Source organism: Siniperca chuatsi, linkage group LG3, assembly GCF_020085105.1.
Source record: "Siniperca chuatsi isolate FFG_IHB_CAS linkage group LG3, ASM2008510v1, whole genome shotgun sequence".
NCBI classification, from domain to species: Eukaryota; Metazoa; Chordata; class Actinopteri; order Centrarchiformes; family Sinipercidae; genus Siniperca; species Siniperca chuatsi.
In genome coordinates, this window is record NC_058044.1 from 33294679 (window position 1) to 33320126 (window position 25448).

General features: G+C 40.7%; 2 protein-coding genes across 11 annotated transcripts in view; both read left to right on the forward strand.

The window, feature by feature from the left end:
* The window catches only part of LOC122870684 (teneurin-3), a 422149-nt gene that overhangs the window by 79771 nt on the left and 316930 nt on the right, over nt 1-25448 (forward strand). The window lies entirely within an intron of this gene.
* Nucleotides 13289-24277, forward strand: LOC122870737. Its single transcript, XM_044185150.1, has 3 exons — nt 13289-13519; nt 18204-18624; nt 20938-24277. The coding sequence occupies exons 1-3, from the start codon at nt 13438-13440 to the stop codon at nt 21158-21160; spliced, it is 726 nt and encodes a 241-aa protein (XP_044041085.1). The 5' UTR covers nt 13289-13437; the 3' UTR covers nt 21161-24277.

Consider the following 25448-nt stretch of genomic DNA (forward strand, 5'->3'; position numbering starts at 1 on the left):
AAATCTTGATAGAATACAGCTATCAACTTACAAATGTCAGTTGCAAAGAATGCTAGGTATATAATTAATATGTATAGCAGAAAGACCGTTATATTTACCTTACCTGGCTTAATGCTGGCTAACAGCTAAAACTGCTAGTGAAAAAATAAGACAGACACAAGCATTGGAGCAATGGAATCAGGCCTTTAAAACATATTCTTATTATGAGGATAAGCTGTATCTAGCAGGTTGCTGTTAACAACAGTTTGCTTTTTACATTTTCCAGCTTTACAATGATGTAACTGAGTCAGAGAGTGAACAAGACAACATTTCTTATTTAGTGATCAAAAAATGTTGTCAGTTAACATAGCTAAAGTCAGCATTAGCGACTATGCAGCCATTAGTATCATTGCTAATGTTAGCTAACACAATAGGAATAGTAATGCTACATAGAGATTGTATTTCCTATAATGTGTAAACTCCATATCAGTTATCAAGCCAATTTAATGTCATTTTAAACCACTTTACCAGTGTGTTTTACTGTTAAAGAGTTAGCAGTAGGGAGAGACAAATAGTTAATGTTACCTACCTCAAAGGATGAGAGCAGAATTGCCTTTTAGTGATGTGTTGGTCGCGAACAAATCTTTATGAGCTCCTGTCTGAGAGCCGATTAGAGCAGAAATATTTTTAGTTTCATATTATATCATAGAAATTATAGAGTTGTGCAGTTATTAACCATCCTATTTCATTAGTAGGGTGTAGGGTGTAGTAGGGTGTCGTTATTCTTGACATGTCCCACTTTTTAACCATCATTATGATAGAATAATGATGTATTGCAGATGAAGCGTCTTGCATATTTATTTCTTGCAACAAATAAGAATGTAACTTAGGCAGTGACCAGCATAAGTGGTTTTATGGAAGCCGGAAAGAGCGTGCGGCAAGTCAACATTGCCAGCAGCGAGGAGAAAATTGAAACTATACTTAGACGGAAAAAATTGTTTTTAAAAATCGTTTTTGGAATCGTTTTTGGAAGTTGTGAATCGATTCAGAATCATCATTAAAGATGATGTCACCCACTCCAAACATTCCATCCCATACACACCCATTATAAAATCTGAAACGGTCTTAAAAAAGCATAAAATGTAAACTGATTTCACTAGCAAGGACCACACCATCAACAAGATGCATTTAAACGATTTATTAACAAAAAGAAAAATGATTTGTGTGCGAAGCTTGAAGCTCGCTTGTACTTCTTTGGTTTGCTGCAGCATTGTGGGGAAGCTTTGGTGGGGAATTCGCCATAGCACCCGGGCATGATGGACCTCCAAGTCCTCAAGTTACTTGAGACAAGATTGAAGATTGACTTGAGAGAGAGGGGGATGACATGCAGCAAAGGGCTGCGGGCTGCATTCAAACTCGAGACCATTCATGGCCCAATGGAATAGCTGCGGCTATTATGGGGTAGATTTCGAAGAGAGCATAGGAAGCGACCTGACATTCTCTTGCAAGCTCCGGGGGTCTTTCTGCTATGCATCATATTCCATAGTAGAAACCCTCAAAACCGACAGAAGGAGGGCCGTCAGTGTACGAATGGATGTCGTGTGGGTGAGTCAGTTGTTTCATAGAAGAAGGTGATCCCTTCCAGTTGGCGAGATGGTTGAGCCGAAGATGGAGTTTGGCACGACTTGGACAGTCCAGGGAGTTGGAATTCGAGGGTGATCATTGAAAAGTTTGTTTTATTGTCTGAATTCCTTCATCTTTAGGGATTTAAGTGAGTGAAGGCACAGAGACGTTTTCGGCCTCTCTTGCTGGGTTTGCTGGCATGCCGAGGGTTGATGGAAACTTTGATCTTCCTGATTTTGTCCGAATAATCATCATCCGATGGGGATGGCGAGATGGAGTCCATACTCGTGAGGTGAGTGGATGGATGAAGTCACTTGTAGTAACATTACGGAATGGTAGCTTACCATGCTCAAGGCAATGTTGCTTGGTCTCAGTTCTGGTGCCATATACCAGAGCAAAAGGAGGAGAAGTGGATTAGGTGTGTATTCATAACATAACAACAATACAAAGGAATACAATGGCTGGCAGAAAAAATAGTTTATAGTACTATATAAATCATATTATTGAATTATATAAATTGGTGTAATGAAGGTAAGTACCAAGCTATGCTATATGTATAATCAGCTTTATAACTTATAACAAACATATCCCACAAATTCACATGCCACTTTTAGTATGGAAAATCAAGTCTTCTCCTTATTCATAAAACACATAGAATAATAATATAATACATTTTTGAAAATGTATTTAGATACTCACCGATATAGCACAGCATCAAGTGATCAAGTCAGGTATGTCCTCAGACACATCACTTTCTCTGGTAATAAGTTCCAAGACTTCTTCCACGGTATACTGCATATTTGTTTTGCTTTAGGCATTTTTGCCAGCGTAAAAGTGCTATATTTCGTCCGTAACATGCTAAAGCTGTGCACAATTGAAAACTCTTACCTGTTTATGCTGACACAGTGAAACAGGCCCTCTCACTGAAACCTAACATGCTATACATCATTAGAATCAGAATTTCATTGGCTGAAAGACTTGTCAGTCAGAATACTGATTGTCTGCTATTGGCTCAATGTGTATGACGAAGACGCACAATTGACTAGCGTGTTTTACCAACAGCCAATGAAGCACTGGTTTGCTTCACTGACACGCTGTTTAGCCAGTACGGATGGCAGAATCATGGTGGAGGGCTTGATTCGTTCCAAAGAGTCTAAATATCACAGAGAGAGTAATCCATTGTGAAGCGTTTCAAACGGTAAACCGGACACAAACAATGTCTTCTTCAGAAACTTGCAAAGTCAAAAACTATGTTAGCTCTTGCTGCACAGCTGTGATCCTAGAACGGCCTGTTATGATCAAATCTAGAGACTCTCTCCTTTCAAATGTTATATAACATGACCAGATTTATTGAAAATGTCCCTATTAATGAGTACTGAACAATAAGTACATGTTCTACAGCCCATAGAACATCCAATTATTGTTAATCATTTTCCTTTGTTAAAGTTTGGTGAAGTGATATGGCCCCAAAAAGGGCTATGTTTGAGCTCTGTTCACGACGATTCCCATTATTGTGTATGTGGCAATTTATTGCAGTTTTTTGCGATTTTCACAAAAACTGTAAGGCAAATTGCTAAGAACAGTTATAGCACACCATTCCCGATTAATCCACACATTTTGATTTATTTTTTGCAAGTGTTGGCAATGGTGCAAGACGAGTAGCTGGACGGAAATCCATACGGAGGATGAAGGTTAAATTTAAAAACTAGTAAAAATGCATTTCCCACTGAAAATGCGTGTGAATGCTGACAGCTGAAACAAATCACAAAGCATTGCTGAAAATGTAGAAATCTAAAATGAATTTGCCTGAAAAATCTGAAAGCTCAAATGTATTGCACTGCACTGCTCAAAAACCTGGAAGCTGAAATGTAAAACTGCTAGAATTTGGAGTTGAAAAAGTTGAAGAGAAGCATAATTGTCCTTTAAGACCATAACATTTCAACATTTTAATTGTTTCTGTAGCTCAAAGTATGCAGAAGTAGTAGTCGCCTGAAAAACATACAGAAGAAGAATTGCAAAGCATTGCTGAAAATGTAGAAATGTGAAATGAATTGTCAGAATTGGAAGTTGAATACATTTTTAAATGGGTAAAAGGTAGAAAAAAGTTGAGTAGATGCATAAATGTCCTTAAAGAGCAACATTTGAATGGTTTCTGTAGCATAAAATATGCAGAAGTAGTAGTCAACCGAAAAACATATGGAAGAAGTATGCTGAAAATGCAGAAATCTGAAATGGATTACTTATTTTGAAATCCCACCCTTGTTCAAGCCACTCTTGCTCAAGAGTTACAGAGCATATCTATAATTAGAGTTAATGAGACAGTTGAAGGGTTCTCTTTGTGCTTTGTTGCAGAAAATTCATAAATTAAAGTCCTATAGCTTAAATAGTTACATGATCTGAACCAGGACAAGTTTGTCTACGTTTCGATGTAGAAACTGTGCATGAGAAGTGAAAGTTGTGGAAGTTACAAGGGTTGATGTCAGAAAATTTTGAAAAAGCAGAACAGCAGAAAGAGATCAGTGGGTGTCATCACGGGTCATGTGACACACTCTAAACAACACAATACACACCCATTATGAACTCAGAAAAGGACTGAAAAAAGCATAAAACCAAAACTGTTCAATTTATTTATGTAGCGCCAATTCACAACAGAAGTTATCTCATTGCACTTTTCCTATAGAGCAGGTCTAGACCATACTCTTCATAATATTATTTACAGAGACCCAACAAATCCCACCATGAGCAAGCACTTGGCAACAGTGACAGTGTCAAGAAAAAACTTCCTTTTAACAGGCAGAAACCTTGAGCAGAACCAGACTCAGTGGTGGGCCGCCGCTGCCGTGTTAGATTTTGAAAGAGAGGGAGAGAGAGAGAATCTATAAGAATGACAATAATAGTAACAAAGCAAATAACAACAACAACTGTAGTAGCAGTTGTCGAGCAGGAACACGGGGGCAGCAGGTGGGCCACAACTACAGATCCAGTCTCTGCAGCTCTGGAGGTAGCTGCTGAAAGCAACAGAAGGAGAGAGGAGAGAAACGAGAAAGCACAAAACTACGGGAGAGAGAAGATGTCGAGTTAGTAACATGCAGTAATGGGATAAAAATGCATACAGATGGAGAGGGAGAGGAGGAAACAAGAAAGAGGTGCATCATGGGAAGTCTCCCGGCAGTCTAGGCCTATAGCAGCATAATTAAGGGATGGTTCAGGACTCACCCAAGCCAGCCCTAACTATAAGCTTTATCAAAGAGGAAAGTCTTAAGCCTACTCTTAAATGTGGAGATGGTGTCTGCCTCCCGAACCCAAACTGGGACCTGATTCCACAGGAGAGGAGCTTTTCAAAAACTGTACAAGATTTCAAAAAGCTGAATACAAGTTTAATAGTTCAAAGTCTTGTAACCCGTTTAAAGTTTAAATGAAGTCTTTAAAAGGTAGAAAAAGGCAAGAATAATAACAAAGATTACAAGAACAATTGTGTGAATGCTGCTGGATCAGCATTCACACTAATAAATCTGGTGGATTAGAAGTAGAGCACATCAGGCACACTAAATAAAGATTGAGAATAACAGGTTGTAAATGCTTCCAGTATTCACACCAACAACAAAAAAGGGCTTCTCACTCCACCACTACCATACTGCTACTACTAGTGCTCCATATTTACAGTGGAATATTTACGACAAACTACTTTTCAGAAACTAACACAACTCAGTCAAAATTACTAACACAAGTCTATGCAAATTTTCCTGTTCAGAGTCATAAAACTGCTACTCTAATTACAGACACTCTAGATGCAATACACACAACTAAATCCTGGCTTAAATTATTGGAAGTGGCAGAGGGGGAGCAGGTTGTTGTCAACTAGGGTATAAATGGAATAACTAATCCAATCTGGAGGCAGCAACTCTTTAAAACGGACCAATCATGGGGCATCATCTTTTGCTCATCACCCTTACACACACATGAACTCACTCTACTGTAAGAAAAAGGAGAGGGGGAGAGATCTGTCAAATCAACATAAAAACAAATATGACCCAGGGTCATAACAATCCTTGGTTTTGCACAGGCATATGCATGACCATCATTCTGTGGGCAATATGGCCCACCAGCGTTGCAGCTGGAGGAGCTGACAATGTTTATTTGTATAAACTAATATAATCATAACCTGTAGTGCTGGAATGATATGATGCTCATAATCTCAAATGAAGTATAGTAAATAATTAATTAAATTTAAATTAAAGTAATTAATGCATGAACACTTTTACTTACTAAAATATGCAGACATTTACATTAACACATGAGTTCCACGTGATTTAAGGATAATAGCAGCACACACACAGAGCAAGGTAAACATTGCTATAATAGGCTAAACATGGACTTGCAGCAATATAAAGGAGATAAAATTTACAATATTCAGTTTGATTTATGCCAGTACAGTGAATATCAAAACAAATTGTAGAGCACATAGTGAAAATAGCACACAGTGAAAAACTGTTGATTATTTTTTTTTTTTTTTTTTTTTACAATTTGACCATGAATTAGAATTGGCCAAATTATGGTCTTGACTGAAGACTAACACAGAGACTGAAATGTGCCTTTTTCCTGGGACAGAGAGACAGAATGTACCATCAACAAGGCTCTCGTATCACAGTGACTTTCTCTTGTGTCCATTCATGGTTTAATATTTGGGGGCATACAGTCAAAAATGTGGGAATTTCAAAAATCTTTGTTCATAAAATGGGTCAGTTTATACATAAAGATTACATTTCTGAGAAGTCTAAATGGGATTCTTTCAATAATACTCTATGATGCTAAAAGCACTAATAATTCTCTGGACTTATGTCAATGACCTGCTCTCAGTGAATTGCTTTTACATTCTGTCATAAAATTCACTGAAACCTCAATAGACGCGGAGTCTTCATTCCAAGTTAGAGTAGGGGCCAAAAAGTGAGTTTTTAACACCAGAAATCCTAAAATATTTAAGTTTAATCTAATAAAAAGTTGCTGTATTCTTACTCAAGGTAGCTTTGTGTCCATGAAATCCTGTAAATGAAAAGAAATGCAAAATTAGTCCAATGATTTCCTGTAGAGGAAGACTATTAGTCCTTCATTTCCTCTATTATAAAAAAGATGTATAGATCCTTTGTATGTCTTTTGTGACAGCTGTCATGAAATACTAGCAGTAGGATATTCAGAGTTGCCAAAGTGATCAAATTTAAATTCCATATACAGTAGCTCGATTCCCAATATCCAATTTGTTAAAAGCCAGTTAATGTTTCTCTAAAGGTATTTTGTATCACAGATTAGCTAGGTATTTCACCTAGGTCACTGGGGATTCTTCCACATATGCAAATTATCCATTTTAGCCTGGAAGGGATATGCTTTATGGTAATAATAGAATATTCACACATGCACACACACACACAGGGATTGCATTACAGAAAAGTAATGGGGATTTCAAACAGATAAGTAGATAAAATTATTCAAGTTTATTTTTGGCCTGAAACCCAAGAATCTATAGAATAGCCATGAAGCTTCCCTGTCTTTTTTCTGTTACTCATTAATAATTGATGATCTCTCAATAAGAAACAAACCAGTTTGTCTTTTAATATTGACACCAGCCAAAATGTGCAAGCATTCTCATTTTGTCAGTGTCAGTCAGTCAAGCTGGTGACAAGCAACACTGTCACTATATCAAATAACAGCTGAACCACACCCATGTCATCCAATCACATGTCCAAGGAGATTGGCAACAAGTTACACTCTTCCCACACCTGTCAGAGGTAGACAAACTCGCTACTAGTGATCTGTGTGTATGTGTTTTCAGCCCAGAATTCCTAGGAATTACGCCCATATTGAACAATCCTATACATCACTATTTCTGTCCAATGCCATTGTTTAGTGCCAATACAGACAGTGTGGTGCCTTTTATGTAGTGAGGCAGAAAGTAAGGGAGTGGACTGAGCTTGGGTTGGTGGGTTTGTGTGTCAAAAATTCGACCTTCATGCAGAAGCCAGAGTTTGTGCTCTGTCACTGACCTTTTTTTTTTTTTGTTACCGAAACCTCAACCTTTTCCTAAACCATAACGTTTCAATTGCCTTACTTTAACCATACCTTCACATTAGCCAAACCTCAACAGCAGTGTCTCTTTCCAGAAATCATGACCAGGTTACATACATTGTGTTGTGATCAGGACAAGAAAACCAAGCTGTTTGGAGTGGATGGGAGGATTCATTGACAGTAATTTCATACACCACAGCTGATCTGTTTGAGTATTATTTGTAAATAGTAGGGATAGGACAAATACATCTGAATTGGCTGACATTTTGGCAAATTTAAATGCCAGTTCAAGGGCATTAAAGAATCAAATTTGGTGCAATTGGTGCACAATTTGTGCTATCAGTTGTTGCAAAGGAGCCAGCAATACAATCCTTCATTCACTAATACCGTGTGTCTGCACAATATCTCACACAGCAGTAAACAAATCACCTGCAGCGTTACACTGTTGCTTTTCAACAGAGTGGGTATATGTTCTCTTTAAAGACTTTACTATCCAGTTGTATAATGCAGACGCAACATGCAGTGGGGAACGTGAAACTAAAGTGGTCACATACACCCCTGCTGAACAGCTGAGGGTGGTGATGGTGGTCAATAGGAAACATTTGTCATATTGCCCAACCATGGTAAAAATGGCTGTTCTTACAATTTGGAGCCAGATCAGCAGACCTGCAACTGAGAGAATCCAAGTAGAAGAACATTATCACTTAAGCCTTTAAAAGCGTTGTCTGTCTTCTTTAGACCCCACAGGGTGTTTCAGTATAAACTCTGTACTAGTCAGCAGGGCAGGACTCCTTTAGCATCAGCAAAAATGACAGCGATGGCAAGAAATAAAATGGGACACATCAAGTGACCCATCATTTTTCATTTTCTTTTTAGGGGAATTTTCCCCCCATTTTATTTTTATCCTGAGAAAGTGATGGACTGTAGCACTGACTGGTTAGGCTGGAGAGGCTTGCTACTTGCATGGCTTTGAGAGGGCCACAACTGAACTGAAATCAAAATCAGCTTCACAAGAATATTCAACACATACAGGGAAATTATATCCTCAGTGTTACAAATCAATACAAATAAACATCTGTTTTAGAAATAAAGCTATTAGAAATACCACACTCTTCTTACATTTATTATTATTATTCAACAAATGTTCCAACTAAATGACCAAATAAGACAGTTGTGGAGTGCTCTATTTGGTTGTGCTAAGACAGCATTGTGGCTTACTATGTTTACCTCCTGCGTTAAACCACTGTCACAAGTCATAACCACCACATGTCCTCTTTCACCACTAAAAATATTCTAAGAAATCTACACACGTCTCCGTACTAAAACACTTTTGGACAGCAGCGTCCCAGGCAGGAATATGTAGCTAAGGCAGGTTGTTTTATTGAGACACACTATATGTGTTGACTGAGGAATTATTCTTAATTGTTTCTTCTTCAAAATGTTTTCTAGTGATATTCATTTGCTTGTTTACAATGTCAAGCTGTACAAGAACATACTGTAAAAAATAGTGTTAGACTACTAGAGCATCCTGTGCTGATTTTATTTATTTATTTTACCAATCACTATGCTCTGGTGCCTTTGTCTTGCCCTGCCTCTTTTATATATTCTGTTTTCTGATTTTCAGTATCCTCTTTCTCAGTGATGAACCTTTCTGTAATACTGTAATTTTGGCCCATTTTGTTCATTGTGTGTGCTGTACTCCAGTTACCACCACCAGATGATGGTAAACCTGTGTAGCATTTGTCTCTCTCCTTCTAACAAAGTTTACAGGATTCTAAAATCTTCTCACAATATCCCATTTATGAATCAGGTGGATATTCCAATGATATGTAGAGAACTGCAGGAATCAGATGATGTTTTTGGTAAAAATCTGATAGTGGACAATAAGCTGATTTTTGTCCTTTCCAAAAGGTGTAAACTTGTTCGGTCAAGCAATTGTTCAGCTGTCATTTTGAGAAATCCTGTTTAACTTTTTCAGGCACTTTCATGCCATTATTGTGATATTACCCATTACCCATATGGCATCTATAGATATAGTAAAATTGAAGTGCTCCCTATGTGTTAGAGTAGTTACATTGTTTTCTTTTTAATCACATGATTTAATGTTTTTTTTTTTTTATTTCACAATGGATAAGTGTACAGCCTAAGCCATCTCCTCATCTTTCATTTCACTCCTCTTTTCCCTCCCCAAGCTGCCCCTCCTCTCCAACATACAAGCTGTGGTATCGGGATGTAGAAAAACATGCATGCCACAAATGCATCTCTTGACACATGAGAAACACACTGACACAGAAAGGCACAGGCAATGTACAACTGGTCCTTTGTGTTGTTGCCAGTTGAAAGCTGCTACCTGAACAGGAAGGAGGAGGTGGGCTGATCACAGGCGAAAAAGAGGGAACAAAATAGTAAACTGGGCTGAGGATTGAAAGTGATGGAGAAATTTTATATTTAAAAAAAAAAATTAAAATCTATCCAGTATCATCTGAAGTGTCTGGGACATAAAACACTAAAGAAATTAAAAGGAGAGGGGCAGAGAGAGGGAGAGGAAAAGACAAAGACAAGAAAGAAAAGAGAGATGGAAGTTAGGGGACAAAGAAGAGAATGAAGGATTGAGAAGAGGCTGGGGACTTGGAATCAATGGACTCATTGTTAACAAGAGTCAACCTTCCCTCCCTCCCTGCCTACACTAGACCTTCACCCCTCCCTCAATTCCTCACCAACTTCTCAGGGTATCTGTTTATGTGTTAGGTACTGTAACCACCAGCCACCTCGGCAGGGGCAATTCCAGGATTTTTTAAATGAGGTGGCACAGGGGGGGACCAAGAACCAGTCGGGGGGGGCCCATGGGAAATCAGAAAAGTATATCAGAAATAAACACAGCATTGAAAATTGGCTTAGAAAACATTGGGCAAGATTTTCAGGTTCTTGTGCAGTGCCCTGTGCCCTAATATGGGTGATATTACATGAAAAATATTTTTGTATTGAATAACTGCATGTGTATATGGATAAGACAACACAATTTTGTTCTACTCAATAAAAAACCTCACATAGGCATTAATTATTAATTTAACTTGTTTTATTTTCAATACAAGCATTGCAGTGTGTGTGTGTGTGTGTGTGTGTGTGTGTGTGTGTTCTCTGCACTCCATGTTAAATCTTGAAATCTGTCTGTTCATGTGGGTTAACTCAGGCGCAGCGTTGTGAGTGGATCTCACCTAAATATGTCACCTGTAATTAAAGGATTTGGTTTTTATTTAGGTTTTTGCCCAGCGTTCTATGTTGGCTATAGTAACACGTCAGTTTCCAGCTGTGTAGAATGCGTGTATCATCAGTTTAGAATGCAGATGCAGTCACTGTCTAATTTCATAGCTGCAAATGCATTTGCTATTGAGACTAGAAGAACCTAGAAAACAATGTAGGCAAGATGGGCGGTAGAGCTGAAAATTCCTGCCAGACTTGATTGTCTCTATATTGCCTTGAAAGCATAGATCATTTCTGTTGAGACAAGCTTATGAATTGATAGCACAGTGCACAAACAAGATGGTATTTCCTTAAATATAATTAAAATGTCAGTGTTCTAAATGAATTGATGTACTGGTCTACACTATCCACAGCAAAAAATAAACATAATAAATAGGATACTATGTTTCATTTTCCCACGATTTGAGCAATATACCTGCATGTGCTGTTTGTAATAAATACAAACTGTCATGGGTAAGTAAGCTATCTCGGCATTCAAAATGTTTAAGATTTTTTTTTTTTTAAGTGTCATAATCAACCAGACGCGCTAGTCACTTTCCACAGCATGATATCATGACTAGTTGGAAACCGTCAAAGGAAGGCAAACAGTATTAACTTCTGTAATTAAAAGACCCAGTCAAAATGACTTTGGCCCATCCAAAATTGAAATACTGGTGCTGTGCATGGGTTAACTGCACTAGGAGTTCATCTATGTATATTATCGCAGCAGAGAACGACAACACCCCAGTCCACATATTTCAAAATATTGTGTGTGTACAAACCATGAACAGAGACATGGTGTTGTTAATTTGCCGACAAAGTCTCGAGTCGGATCTCTCCTTCTGTTCGACGGTTGTGAAAAAGAGGTACTGTTGTCTTGATTCCCGCATCGCAAATCAATCAGCTACTGACAGTGCTCTGATCCAGTGGGTTATCTGTATTTAGTAAAGATTTTCTTAATACCCTCAATATTTGCCGAAAAAATTTGTTTTTTTGCTTACATGACTGGAGCATCTTTAGTCAAGTTTCCATCCAAATGTAGGGTTAGCAAGTTTTAACAAAATTTCCAGATAATCGGCCAAAGAAATGCAAATTAAATGCAATTCTATGTGTAAAACATGATGGAAATATGGCATTTCTGTTTGTTTCATGTATCAATTATAGAAATGTTACATTCTCCTCATCGTTCCACACAGATCTGATGTTTTTGTCTGCTGCCATTTTTTATCTCTTCAGTGGAGAAGAAGCTTCAATGGCTTCTTTTTTTATTCATGTCTTATTTTGTCTTCTTTCCATTTAAAGCCTATATGTGTTGGATTTTAATAATTCTGCCTGTGGCGACTCCTTGTGGTACTGAGATGAATGGGCTGAAAGCAGTTTCCACTGCAACGTACAGTATGTCATCAAAATGATTTAAAATATTTTCTCATTGCATAAAAAATCTATACATAGGGGCTTTAACATTTAATTTGCAAAATCGTAGAGGTATTATACAGGTACAGATTTTTCGTGCCATTAAATTTGGATGGTCAAATAAAATATGTAAATGGGGCTGGCAATGGTATTTTGTAACAATGTATTGTAGTCTGCACAAGTTGCACGTATATTGGTCCCTAAACAATTTTTTTCCTAACCTTTTATTTTGCTGTATTTTATTACTGCTATATTTATTATTTCAAAACATCAGCCAGCTGTCCCCACTCAGAAATTGCCATTTTGTTTTTGTTGAACTAGGGTTTTTAAATTGGTCTTGAATGTGAATTTTAGGTACCTTTAGAACCTGTAATTGACCTGCCTGCTAACAGCCATCAATATATGTGAAATCCCTGCGATGTGTCTATCTGTGTTGGTTTGTCCTTGAAATGGACACTGAACCCCCAACCTCTTACAGGGGTGTTGCTTCTGGCTCGCCCTGTTCTCACCCTGACCCCCCACTCACAAATACATACTGTAGTGTTGTTTCTGTAGCAAAAAAAAGAGGATGGTGAAATCACTCCTACCTTGCCAAGGCACCCCCTCCTCACACTTTTCCGCACAGTTGAGTCATTTTAACACTTTCTCTTTACTTCTCTCCTTTCTTTACTACCTCTTTATATTGTTACTTTCTGGTCTTCTGTGCTTGCTTATCCATCTATCACTTCTCTGTCCATTTATTCACTTCAAATCTCCATGTGAGTGTGTTTTTCTCTCACAGACAACTCCATCCCTGCAACTGTCTTTCTTTTTTTCATCCCCCTCTCTTTTTTAATCTGAGAGGGGAGAGGGAGATTAGGTGGGAGAAAGGGAAAGGTAGGAAATGGGGAGAGAGAGAGAGAGAGAGAGAGAGAGAGAGAGGGGGGAGAGAGAGAGAGAGAGAGAGAGAGAGAGAGAGAGAGAGAGAGAGAGAGAGAGAGAGGAGAGATTATCCCAGCAGATTTGCACTTGTGAACTCATTGAAACTCAGGTCAGATAACGTGGGACAGAGAGAGAGAGAGAGAGAGAGAGACACTGTAAATGAAAAGACAGATAGGATAGAGAGAGTCACATGAACATGAAGGAATGAGAGAAATAATGAGGAAGAGGAATGAGACAAACAGCAGAGCAAAAGAGGGAAAAGGGAGGATGAAATGGAAAGGGAGAGGTAAGGGAATGTTCAAAGGTCATAACTTTTGTTTTTGCATATTCTGTTTTGTTTACTACATTTGATTGCAAAGTCTGCTCAAGCTGCTCTGTAGCTGACTATTTTGACAGGCCATGTGGTGAGCATACACGGTAAATTCAGTTTGTGATGTGCACATGTCATAAATGGCTTTTTATATTGACAGAGTGACACATTAAATGGCATTGTTTACTTTTATTATGTATTGGAGATTTGGTGGTTCACACAAACTGCAGTAAGAGCCTGTAGCCTGCAGTCTTTCATCTAACTAGCTCACTGTGGCTGTTTCTTCTTTGACCATTCCTCTCTGCAATATTTCAAACTGATCTGCTAACAAAAAGCTCTGAAAATGTCATTATTTTTGTTGTGAAGAACAATCTTTTTTTTCTTTGTTAGATTTTTATTTACACAGGACATACAAAAGTACTGAGTGCTTAACAAGCAGAGAGAGTAAAAATGGCACCTTCTCTTTGCGTGCATGGCCACACATGTTGAGCCACAGTGGCAGTGGCATGACAAACGGTTTGATACTTACCATCTCTATAATCTCTATCTGGTAGATTTGACAATATTGTCTTTTCCATAGCAGAACAATACAGTCTTAACTGACATTTACCAGCTGTTGCATTGCAGAGGGGTGTTTCACTAATTTGAAGAAAATGAATAAAAAATTAGGAAGACATGGCTGTGAAAACAGTATACAGTAAATATTGTGTGACAGTGAATCGCCACTGTCCTTGATTGATGTCAGTTGCATTGGCACAACTCTAGGACGCAGTTTGTGCATGTCAAGCATTAGAATGCAGAATGAGCAGCATCAGATTTGATACCTGACATCAGAATTGACAAAGCCAGTTGGATAAGCAGTGAAGAGTTTTCTACAGTAACAGGTCCAGTGGATTATTTCTTGTTTGACAAACATAAGTCAGAAGAAGAAAAATAACAAAGTTAAGCTTTCGATTGATGGCAAACAGTCAAAACTGCACTGTGTGTGTGGGTGTTGAAGTCAGCATACTGTAGAAAGTGGTGAGTAGTGTTTGAATGTGAATTACTTGGAGGGCAGTTATCTCCTCTCATCCCCCCCAACTATACTGATAGTTTGAGATTCCATAGTAAGGAATATCTGCTTTGTTAATGCGGTTGTCAGCAGGTAAACACAGGACACAGAGGTAAGTGCAGATACGATGGCGGGTTTATTGACAACAGCAGGCGACCAACACAGATGAAGCAGAATGCAGGTAAGGGAACGGGATAATGGAATGTCTTTGTTAAAGCCTTATCTGAATATGGAAGTCCTTTTCTTTTCCCGGAGTATGGCGCAGAGCTGAAGAGTCTGGAGACGATTGCAAGCAAGGGCTGAGGGGAATCCAATGGACAGGTAAATCATCGACGGGTAAGTGAGTCAGGTATATCAACATGGTAGGGTTGAGACCAGACAGTGAGTGAACGGAAGGAGTGCTGCTTTATAGTGCTGGTGGGTGATTGCTGACTGGTGAGTGTAATCAGTAGTCAGGTGATTGGGACCTAATGACTGTGGTGGGTAGAGACGGTGGTGATTGTGTAGGCTCCCTGACAGTACCCCCTCCTTCAGGGGCGGCTCCTGACGCCCTCCGACAGTGACGGGGTCGACCATGGCCTCTGGGTGCTGGACAGTCCGGATGGGCTTGGTGAAATTCGGCCAGGAGAGCAGGATCCAACACATCGTTCCGATGATTCCAGGACCTTTCCTCGGGACCGTATCCTTCCCAGTCAATCAGGTACTCGAGACGGCCGCCCCATCGCCGGCAGTCCAGGATCTTGGCCACTCTGTTGATCAGGGGCTCTTCGATGACTTCGGGAGGAGGAGGTATTGCCGGCTCATCTGTTGCTGTGGAATAGGGAGACACAGGTTTAAGGAGTGATGCATGGAAAGATGGGTGAATGCGGTACCTTGGGGGGAGTTGGTGATAGTAGATGACTTCATTAATCTGCCTCTCAATGGTGAAGGGACCTACGTAGCGGGGACTCAGATTTCGGCAGGGCTGGCGGAGATGCAGATCCCGTGTAGACAGCCAGACACAATTTCCCGGATGATAGACGGGGTTAGGGGATCGACGGGCATCTGCAAAATGTTTATGTCTCTGCACAGCATGCTGTAGATGTATATGGGCTGAGTCCCACACTCTCTCGCTCACTCGAAACCAGTGGTCTACAGCTGGAACATCCGAGGGTTCCTCCATCCAGGGAAATAATGGTGGTTGGCACCCGAGTACGCACTGGAACGGGGTGAGGCCTGTGGTGGTCTGTTTGAGTGAATTCTGTGCATACTCGGCCCATGGGAGGAAGCGGTTCCAACTAGTCGGGTTGTCATGACAGTAGGTTCGGAGATACCTCCCTATCTCTTGTATTTTCCGCTCAGTCTGGCCATTAGTCTGAGGGTGATAACCGGATGAGAGGTTGACAGAGACGTTGAGGAGCTTGAAGAAGGCAGTCCAAATGCGTGAAGTGAACTGTGGCCCACGGTCAGAGACGATTTCCTCTGGGATCCCAAAGTTGCAAAACAACTGGTGGAAGAGAGCTTCTGCGGTCTCCGTAGCGGTAGGCAGTCCTCAAAGAGGAATTCGGTTGCAAGACTTGGGGAATCTATCTACCGCTATGAGGATACAAGTAAATCCATCAGGTTTCGGTAGGTCAGTGACAAAGTCGACTCCGACGTGGGACCATGGACGACGTGGGATGGGTAGTGGAACTAGTGGAAAGGTGACGTGGAGTCCTGGAGATGGCACAGACTGAGCATCCGTGGACGTATTGGGAGACATCTCGGACCATACTGGGCCACCAGTAACGAGCCTGAAGGAGCGAGAGAGTTCGCTGGCTGCCTGGGTGTCCAGAGCCCGGGGAAGTATGCAGTGAGCCCAGAAGGTCTTTCCGTAAGGTGGTGGGTACATAAATTTTACCCTCTGGGTCTCCCAGCGGAGCAGGTTCGGAAACTGTGGCGACACGTATCTGATCATCCAGGTCCCATTAGATGGCGCTGACGAGTATGGCTGGAGGGAGGATGGGCTCAGGTGTAGAAGGTTCTTCAGGGGCATGGATTTGTGAGAGTGAGTCGGCCTTTACATTCTTCTGTCCGGGTCAATAGGTGATGGTGAATTGAAAGCGAGTGAATAACAGAGCCCAGTGGGCTTGGCGAGGGTTTAGTCTCTTGGTTGAGCGGAGGTATTCCAGGTTCTTATGGTCAGTAATGATGGTAAAAGAGAGGTTTGCTCCCTCCAGCCAGTGCCTCCACTCTTCCAGCGACAACTTGATAGCCAGCAGTTCTCTATTGCTGATGTCGTAATTCCGCTCCACTGGGGAAAGCTTCTTGGAGAAGTAAGCACAAGGGTGGAGTTGAGGAGGTTCTCCGTGTCATTGGGACAGCACTGCTCCCACACCAGTGGTGGAGGCGTCCACTTCGATGATGAACGGGATTTCAGGGTTGGATGAATGAGAATGGGAGCAGTGCAAAAGTCATCCTTCAGCGTCTGGAATGCGCCTCGAGCTTATCATTCACTGTGGTATTTTATTTTATCTCTCTGTGAAGCACTTTGTACTTTGTTTTGATAAGTGCTCTATGAATAAAGTTTTATTATTATTATCTTGTTTTCTGGGCCTAATAATACCCATCCTCTTGCGCATACACACACACATAAATTTCCAATAAATCAAATAAATTGTTGGACACATTATCAGTCAATATTGACCCTTCTCAGATAAATCTCCTTTGGCGCACACCATGATTGTATAAAACATGAGGACTGCACGCTTTTACATGAACTGGTCTGAACAGATGAATGTAAGACGCTCTTTTGTGTTGCACAAAGCACATTGAGCTTCCCTGTGTATAAATTGTATTATATAATTAATTATGACCTGAGTTGACTTTGTGGACATTGTTTGAAAAACCAGTGAAAAATACTAAAATATAATTGATATATGTGATAATTCTCATAAAGAATCTCCTTGAAATTTAGTAGTGTCTTTAAACCCAGTTCTTCCAACGTTTCTGATTGTAGTTCAAGGGAAGAGATAGGAACTAGAGAGTCAAGTGTTTTTCTCTTAACATAACTAACATGGTCATGGCAGTGCCACTTGTTCTGCTCTGAACAAAAAGGGAGAGAACTGTCTCCCACTTTATGTTTTAAACACTCACAATGTGTTAGAGGGTCATTTTGTATAAGCTCAGCCTTGGAGTATGCTGTCTTGTCATGTTTTCTATCCTTTGCTGATGAATGCAAGGTACCACTAACAATTGTAATGACTAAATTAATCAAATCCTGGTAGCGGTACATCTGCCTTGAATAGTGTGTTCTTACTAGCACAATTGGCCGTGGTTGCACCTGCACAGGGGCAGTAGTGATCTCGGGCAACAGTGTGAACCACCCACGCACTTTGTCGTTCTGGTGAAACTCAGCACTGGCAGGTGAAAAGCCGGGGTGGGTGACATCATGTGTGACAGAGTTAACACATCTGTCTGCTGCTCTCCCCAGGTCTAGAGTAGCAGTTACAAAGGCTGCAGTGCAGGGACTGTCATTGTGGGCCACAGAGCCCCTCCGATCTTTGCATGTTTCAGTGTACCTGTTTCTCCTCCTGTGTTCTGGCTGTCCCCTGTCTGTTATTGTCTGTGTGGATGTGTGTCTGTGTTCAGGCTGGCTCCCCGATCTCCCAGCTGCAGTTGATTACCGGCACACCTGTTCTCCATCATCATCAATTGCAGCAGTTTATCTACTGGGCTCATCCATGCTTCCGGCGCCAGATCGTCCTCCATACATCCACTCTCGCTCTACCGGTGACCATTGCCTCAGTCTGCTCTTCCAATCATCTGGACCTCAACTACCACGCCACTCTCGCCATCCAGCTGGTCTCTGCCTCCGGACACTGCCGGTCAAACACACCACACGCCCGGCTCCAATGATCTTCCGCCTGGTCGGTTCTGCCTCCCCACTACGCTTGCCAGCACGGAGACAGCTCGCCTCGTCTCCGTCCAGAGTGCCGTCAGTCACATCTCCGACTCTGCCCAGTCGGATCCACGGGGAGGCCACGTGTGACGCCGGAAAGGACAAAGTCAGGTGACCTTCGTCGTCATGGTAACAATAATAAACATGTGTTTAACATTGGGAAACGATTGCAGAGGAATTTTCTCGCTGTTTATACTACGTCACCTGACTTCGACGGCACATCAAAATATTACCTTCTAAAATCTAAATCCCCCAAACATAATAGTATTCAGAATATTTCAGAGACACAGCAAATTCTAAGCCCAAGCAGCATACAACACCCCGCCCCTTTTTACAGAAGATTACAAAACAAGAGGAGGCATCTTGACTGCTCACTTCTCCTCTGCACTTCAAAATCTTCTCATGAAGACCTCAACAGAGGAACCGAAGGCACACAGAACATATTGACAAATGCCTTGAAAGAAAGAAGCCTGGTAAAGGAGCCTGATCCACTTCTGGGGTCGAAACACGACAAAGATTAGGAAAGAAGAAACCCTGTTTTACACATCAGCCACGTGGTGCAACACGGACGTGCTCAGACATCTTGAATGGCTGTTACTCTAACCTGGAAAAATAAAACTATTGCTGCTGAGCGCGAGCCGACCACGTAGCTCCACGCTGTGGCGCGCTCTGTCTGAACAGCCCAATTGGTTAACATGGGCACCCAAAGGAAGCACGGTGCACCTTGGGGCACTTCCGCGTCCTTTTTGTTCCCGCCGTAATGCTTCAACTGCTGGCCTGGTGGAAGTCTTAATGCAGCACTGCAGCATCGTGCTCCCCTTAGCTGCATCCATCAGCACTTTCTCTTAGTTTTCATCTCCTCCTTTTGGAAGGCATTGTAGCTTACTGTAAGCACATTACATCAAAAAGCATACATTTTTAACAAATTTGAACCTTACAAGTTATCAAATTAAAACAAAACAACTTCTATCAGCTACATCTGCTTGTTGATTGAAAATCCATCACAACGTAAAATGAAGCATGTTCAAGATTCAAGAACATATCTACCAACTCATGTCACAAGATAAAAAGAAGCTTGGGCATTTGTACTGCCAAGACATGCTAATGTGGCGTAAGGTCTGGTACGCACATGACATGTAGCTTCATACTGACTGTAAACAAGATCTAATCTATCATGATTCTACAGTCAAAACCATCAGATCCCCGTATCTCTACAGATTAGAATGCACACTTAATGTAATGGTCAGAACTGAGGAGTTATCCTGCATGTAGCCTGCTGCCTATATGTTAGCCAGCTAGCTAGCTAAGATTGGTTCATGTGATAGCACGGCATGCAAAAAAATAGACTAGATGCCAAAACTATGGCTGCTGAGCGTGAGTCTGCCTGAACAGCCCAAAACAGCCCCAAATGCTTTGTAACGCTTCCGCATCCTTTGTGTCCTGCTTAGCCTGGCCTTGTGCACATCTTGTGGTGGAAAGAAGAAGAAATAGAAGCTAGAGATGGAGCGAAAGAGACTCAAATGCTTAACTCTTAAGACACTCTATTAGCGCTCCAAAATAGCTGCTACCAGGTTAAGGAAGCCTGCTTCAGTCTGCTGCAGCACCCGAGTCCTAACGAGGACCGTAACAAACTTTAAACTCAGAACAGACATATTCCTTATGTATCTGGACTGTCTGAAAAACTACAAAGGATCTTTAGACAGCACGATGTTCCTGTTTTCTTTAAACCAGGCAACACTTTAAGACAGAAACTCGTTCACCCTAAGGACAAGTTACCCACACAGAAACAGAGCAATGTTGTCTACTCCATTCAGTGCAGTGAGGAAAACTGAAAAAGAACGGTACATAGGCGAGACCAAACAGCCACTTCACAAAAGACTTTATCAGCACAGACGCTAACTCAGGATTACCGAGCGCCGTGCATTTGCATCTAAAAGCTACAAACCACACATTTGAAGACAGCGAGGTGAAGATTCTAAGTAGAGAGAAGAGTTGGTTTAAACGGGGCGTCAAGGAAGCCATTTTTGTGAAAAAAGAGAACCCCTCTTTGAACAGAAATGGTGGTCTGAGATTTAATCTGCCCAATGTCTATCAGAGTTTATTATCACCTTGGTCACGCCAATCACATGCTAATCAGGTACTTAACAGTGATGAAGTAGATGCAGCCAGAAAACAATAGGCCTGATTACTGATTACTGGGCCATCTTGGAAACTATTAGGTCAGTTTCAGGTGAAACTATCTATTAACAGATACTCAGGCAGATTCCTTCCTGAGGGCAGGGCTTATGTAACACAGAGTAGCTTAAATTTCTAGTTCCCGTCCCATTTTGTCACAATTGAGAATGACTTCCAGATGGGAGCCGAAACGTCTTGATTCTGAAAACAGTGTCCAGATGACTACGACTGAAACCTTTTCTACCTCAGAACAGACGCTCACACCACGTGGCCACCACAACCGAACGTCATCAGCTTGATTATAGAAGGAAGGATCCAGAAGGAGCAGAAGAAGCCGAAGTCACCCCGCGGGACCGACACCGCATTCGGAAACATGGAGCTCCGGAGTTTCATCCAGGACCGATCGCCCACCGAGTGCCTCAGAGAAATGGCACTTCTTCTCCTCTCCTCTTCCCTCCAGGGCAACGCCTGACCTACTCAGCTAAAACAACAGATACTTTTCCTGTGATGTGGGATTTGATGCTTTAGCTTAATAAGAACAATTAGGAAACGTAGATCGAAATTAGGATCTCACATCAACATAGGTATGAGCTAAATTACTTCAGGTGATTTAATAATTCCTAGTAATAATCTCCCTTGACTTTCCAAAACTTGTCAGTTGCTGAACAGGGCCTAGTTTATTTCACTGGTAACTATTAAAATGTGTCCACATAGTGGTTTCCCGTGTTTAAACTAGTTAAGACCGCTTGCCAAAATAAGCATTTACTGCATCATCTGGTGTCAAATGGTCATTCATTAATTTATTGATTATTCATCGCTGTGTTCATATCATTTATTCATTCATGGTTACATTTATCCTTTTATTTGTGTGTCTAGTACTTATTAGTTAGTGTTTGTGTAGTCATTAGTCCTTCACAGTGGTGGCTGATGACTTCTGCTGAGGCTGATTGAGGTTGATGGAATGATGAGCTGATAGATCTGTGAAGACTGGGCAGTGGAGATGGAGAGGCGATAACAGTTGCATGAAAGTACTGAAGGCAGAGAGACAATCATATTTAAACTGATGGTAATAAGATGATAGGTTAACAATGAAGGTGTGTTGCTGTGCTATTGGATAGATGAGACCAGCTGATGGAACAGCTGATATCCCGATTTGTCAGCCCCAGATAATGACAGCATGAAATTTGAGTGAGCATGCGTGAGAGTAGTGACTGGCCGGATGGTATGAGAATTAACTACAACCTAAGCATGCAGAAGTATAGTCTTCCTCACTGAACGTTTGCTAGAGCTTCATTAACCCTCTGGGGTCTGAGGGCATCTTCTCAATTGTACATATCTTATGAATTCACCTTTTAAAGGCACTTAACAGAACATGATACTTGTGTTTTTATATCAAAATGTGCAGAAAAACCTCAGCTCTCTGTATAATGAGGCACCACTTGTTCTAGAGCATTGTGTAAAGAGATCATTTTGCCCTAAACATGAAAAGATGAAGTCCGATTTTTAAAATTCTTCAAATCTCTTGTGAAAACATACTCATATGGACACATTGTTTTGGTGCTTGAAATGGGTTTACCAAAGTCTTAGGTTCACAAACGTAGTGGAATATATGAATAAAATAGTAGATAAATGCATAATAAATGTCTAAAATGACATTTTGTAATATCGTTTTTTGAGTACAAGTGTTGTCTGTGACTCTACTTTCTAAATGTTAGAGGGACTGAGATAAAATGGGACGGAATAATGACTTCATACAACCTATCAAGCTTCATGGGATGTGTGCAAATGAAAAATTATGATTACAACTGTTTTTTTCTTATATATATATATAGAAATCCACACTGATATAACACACTATTTACAATATTTACATAATGTGCATGTTTTCATGTTTCACGTTCAAGTTCTTTTTCAAACCAAGAGCTAACCAAAGCCAAGACAAACAGCTTGAATCCCTGTCATCCCAGTTTTAGCCTTTGAGGCGACCATTCTTTCATCCACAACCACGTCTGTGTGAGGATGATAAAATGTCTTGCACGCATTCTTGATGGTGTCCATCAGGGGTTTTAGTCGGAAGAGTTTGTTATGTGCCCTTTGTCATTATGGGCATCCTCATCAGGGTCGCTAAGATGAAGGTTCCAAGATTTTACTCTATATCTGTGATGGAAGAGGCAAAGAAAAAAGATGATTCTGCCATGGACAGAAGCTGCCCAATGTACTTGTAAAAATCCCCTGTATTCAAGTCTGTCCATTTGTAATTTTTTCCTGTGCTATTTGTTTAGCAGCCTGCTTGTTTGTGTGGTGACACAGTGTTTGTACTGTTTGAACAGGAAAAAAAAGTTTGAACAGGTCGAGGGGTTTATATGTGGAGGTGGAACTGAGCTGTGGCCCTGGTGTCCGCTCTGGTTAAACATGGAGACAGGGGGAGCAGTGTCCAGGTCTCTGACTTCCAAGACAGTGGAGCTGGCTGCTGTGTAGGTGGGGCGCTGGTACATGGGAAGCTGGTGGCTGTGGGGGAGGTGCTTGTGCTCGGGGGGCACGGGACATCTTGGCAGGCCGGGCTGGTGATGACGGCTGTGGTGGACGGGTTGGTGGTGACTTGGTGGCAGGTGATGCTGCCTGTGGTTCATTGGGCCCTGGCAGCGGTGAATCCTTTCACATTCAGTACAAAATCACAAACATAAATAAATACAATTCTATGAAAGACAAAGTCTCATCTGTACAGAACAGTATGATAAATTAGTCAATGGCCAAAGCATGTTTTCAAAGTGTGAATGGAAGTGAAAAAATATTACATTAGTTATTACATTAGCTTTCAAAAGGAGATCACATAGATTAGCCTACATGTGTGTGATTTGGATAAAGAGATAGGTCAGAGATACAGTACATTAGTTTTGGGGAATTTGACTGTTTTTCCCACTACCCAGTGTCAGAAACTACTACATGCATACATAGGACAGACATTTTTTATGTATTTGGTGTAGTCTGAAGTAATGAAGTTGTTGAGTGTCTGTGGTATCATATAACATAATCATGATCCAAGAATTGCGCAAAACTAAGCAAGTAAAATAAATGGGGGTGAGGGGACGCCTTTTTCTTTTTCTGAGGAGAGGCCCAGCGTCTCAGACTTTGAAAACCTCTGATATATACTATTTAAAAGTGAACCTCACTTTTACAGAAAGAAATAACTTATACAGAGTAAACCTTTAGTAATGGACAGTCAATTTTGTCAAAGTTTGACTTACGTAACTTTTTTTCTGCCAAGATGATTTAGCTTAGCATGAAGTGCACTATTACTGTGATATTGCAACCAAGGTTTTTGTAAAATAAATACACTTACCCATCTTCAAATGGATCCCTATTATTTTGGTATTCCTCTTCATCTTCAGAATCAAACCCTTCAGGCTCTGAAACTCCTCCCTCATTCTCATCACTGCTCTCCAAAATTACTGCTAAAACTTCGCTAACTGTGTACTTCTTCGCCATTTTCTCTCCTTGTCTTCTTTTCTTATGTGTGTTTTTTCTCAGACCTTCTCTATCCTCTCCATGTCAACTCATTGAAAACTGCAGTGTTTTTCTGCAGTGTAAGGTGACGGGTGGGTCCTAAGTGATTTCCTGAGTGTCCATTGGTTTGTTTCAGCCAATGCAGACAGGGACATGAACCCACCAATTACGTATGATGAGAGACAGACGAGAGCTCTATTCTCTTCCTCCTAGCTCGCTGTGTGAGTCACATACGATCTCGCGAGAGTAATGACTGAGAAGCGGAGAGTCTACAGATTCCGCCAAAATCTGAACCATATTTCTGTGCTGTATTAATGCGAGGTTATTAATAGAAACATTGAGTAAACATCGAGTAAATGACGTGTTTGGCCTAGACCTGGCAACCCCCGCCCCCTTAAAAAAGGGGAACGGAGCCATAAAATCTGGCTCCCTTTAAAGATTCGTAATTTCCATCACTACTCTGGGTAGAGTTGATGCACATGTTATTTTCTTCTGCTGGTTTGCATTTATCACCTATTCAGCTTCACTGTATTCAATAGAATTAAATCTACTTTTAATGTTCCCCAGAAACCTCTTTTTCTCCAAATGTACCACTGAGAGTTTACTTACATAAGTGTTGCTATCAATCATGTGTATGTACTCTACAGTAGTTTTTCCAGAGTGAATAACAGTTTCGTTAGATTTATAAGATCATTTTTATGGCTTTTTTGTCCTACTTCATAGTAAACAATGGCGAGAGGCAGAGGGAAATGTACAGGGAGGTGGTGTGTATACATTATTTAGTATAGACAATCCATTGACAGTAATAAGGATAGGGTTGTGTCTTTGAAATAATTTTGCAGGAGCATATGAATGTGTTATATTGTTTTGAGACTAATGGAATATTACTTGAAAAAATGAAAAAAATATGCAATTAAAAAATGACCAGTCAATAATCGAAAGCAATGAGGTTTTCCACTGACAGCAGTTAAAGGTTAATTGATATACTTGAATAAAGAGGAATCCTGAACTGGTTCTTTAATCCCTATTAGCTTTCCTTCATTGTTCATTGAAGCACAGTGTTTTTAATTAACAATTTAATTATTGATGAAGTACCTGATCAAGCTCTGTTAATTCATTTATTAACAAAAAAACAACAGAAAACTGATCATTGCTTTCACTTATCTTTCTTTCCTCTCCTCCCCTGCTCCCTTTGCTCCCTTTCATTCTAATCATCTTCTCTCTCTTTTCACCTCCTCCCTCATCTCAGCAGTGAA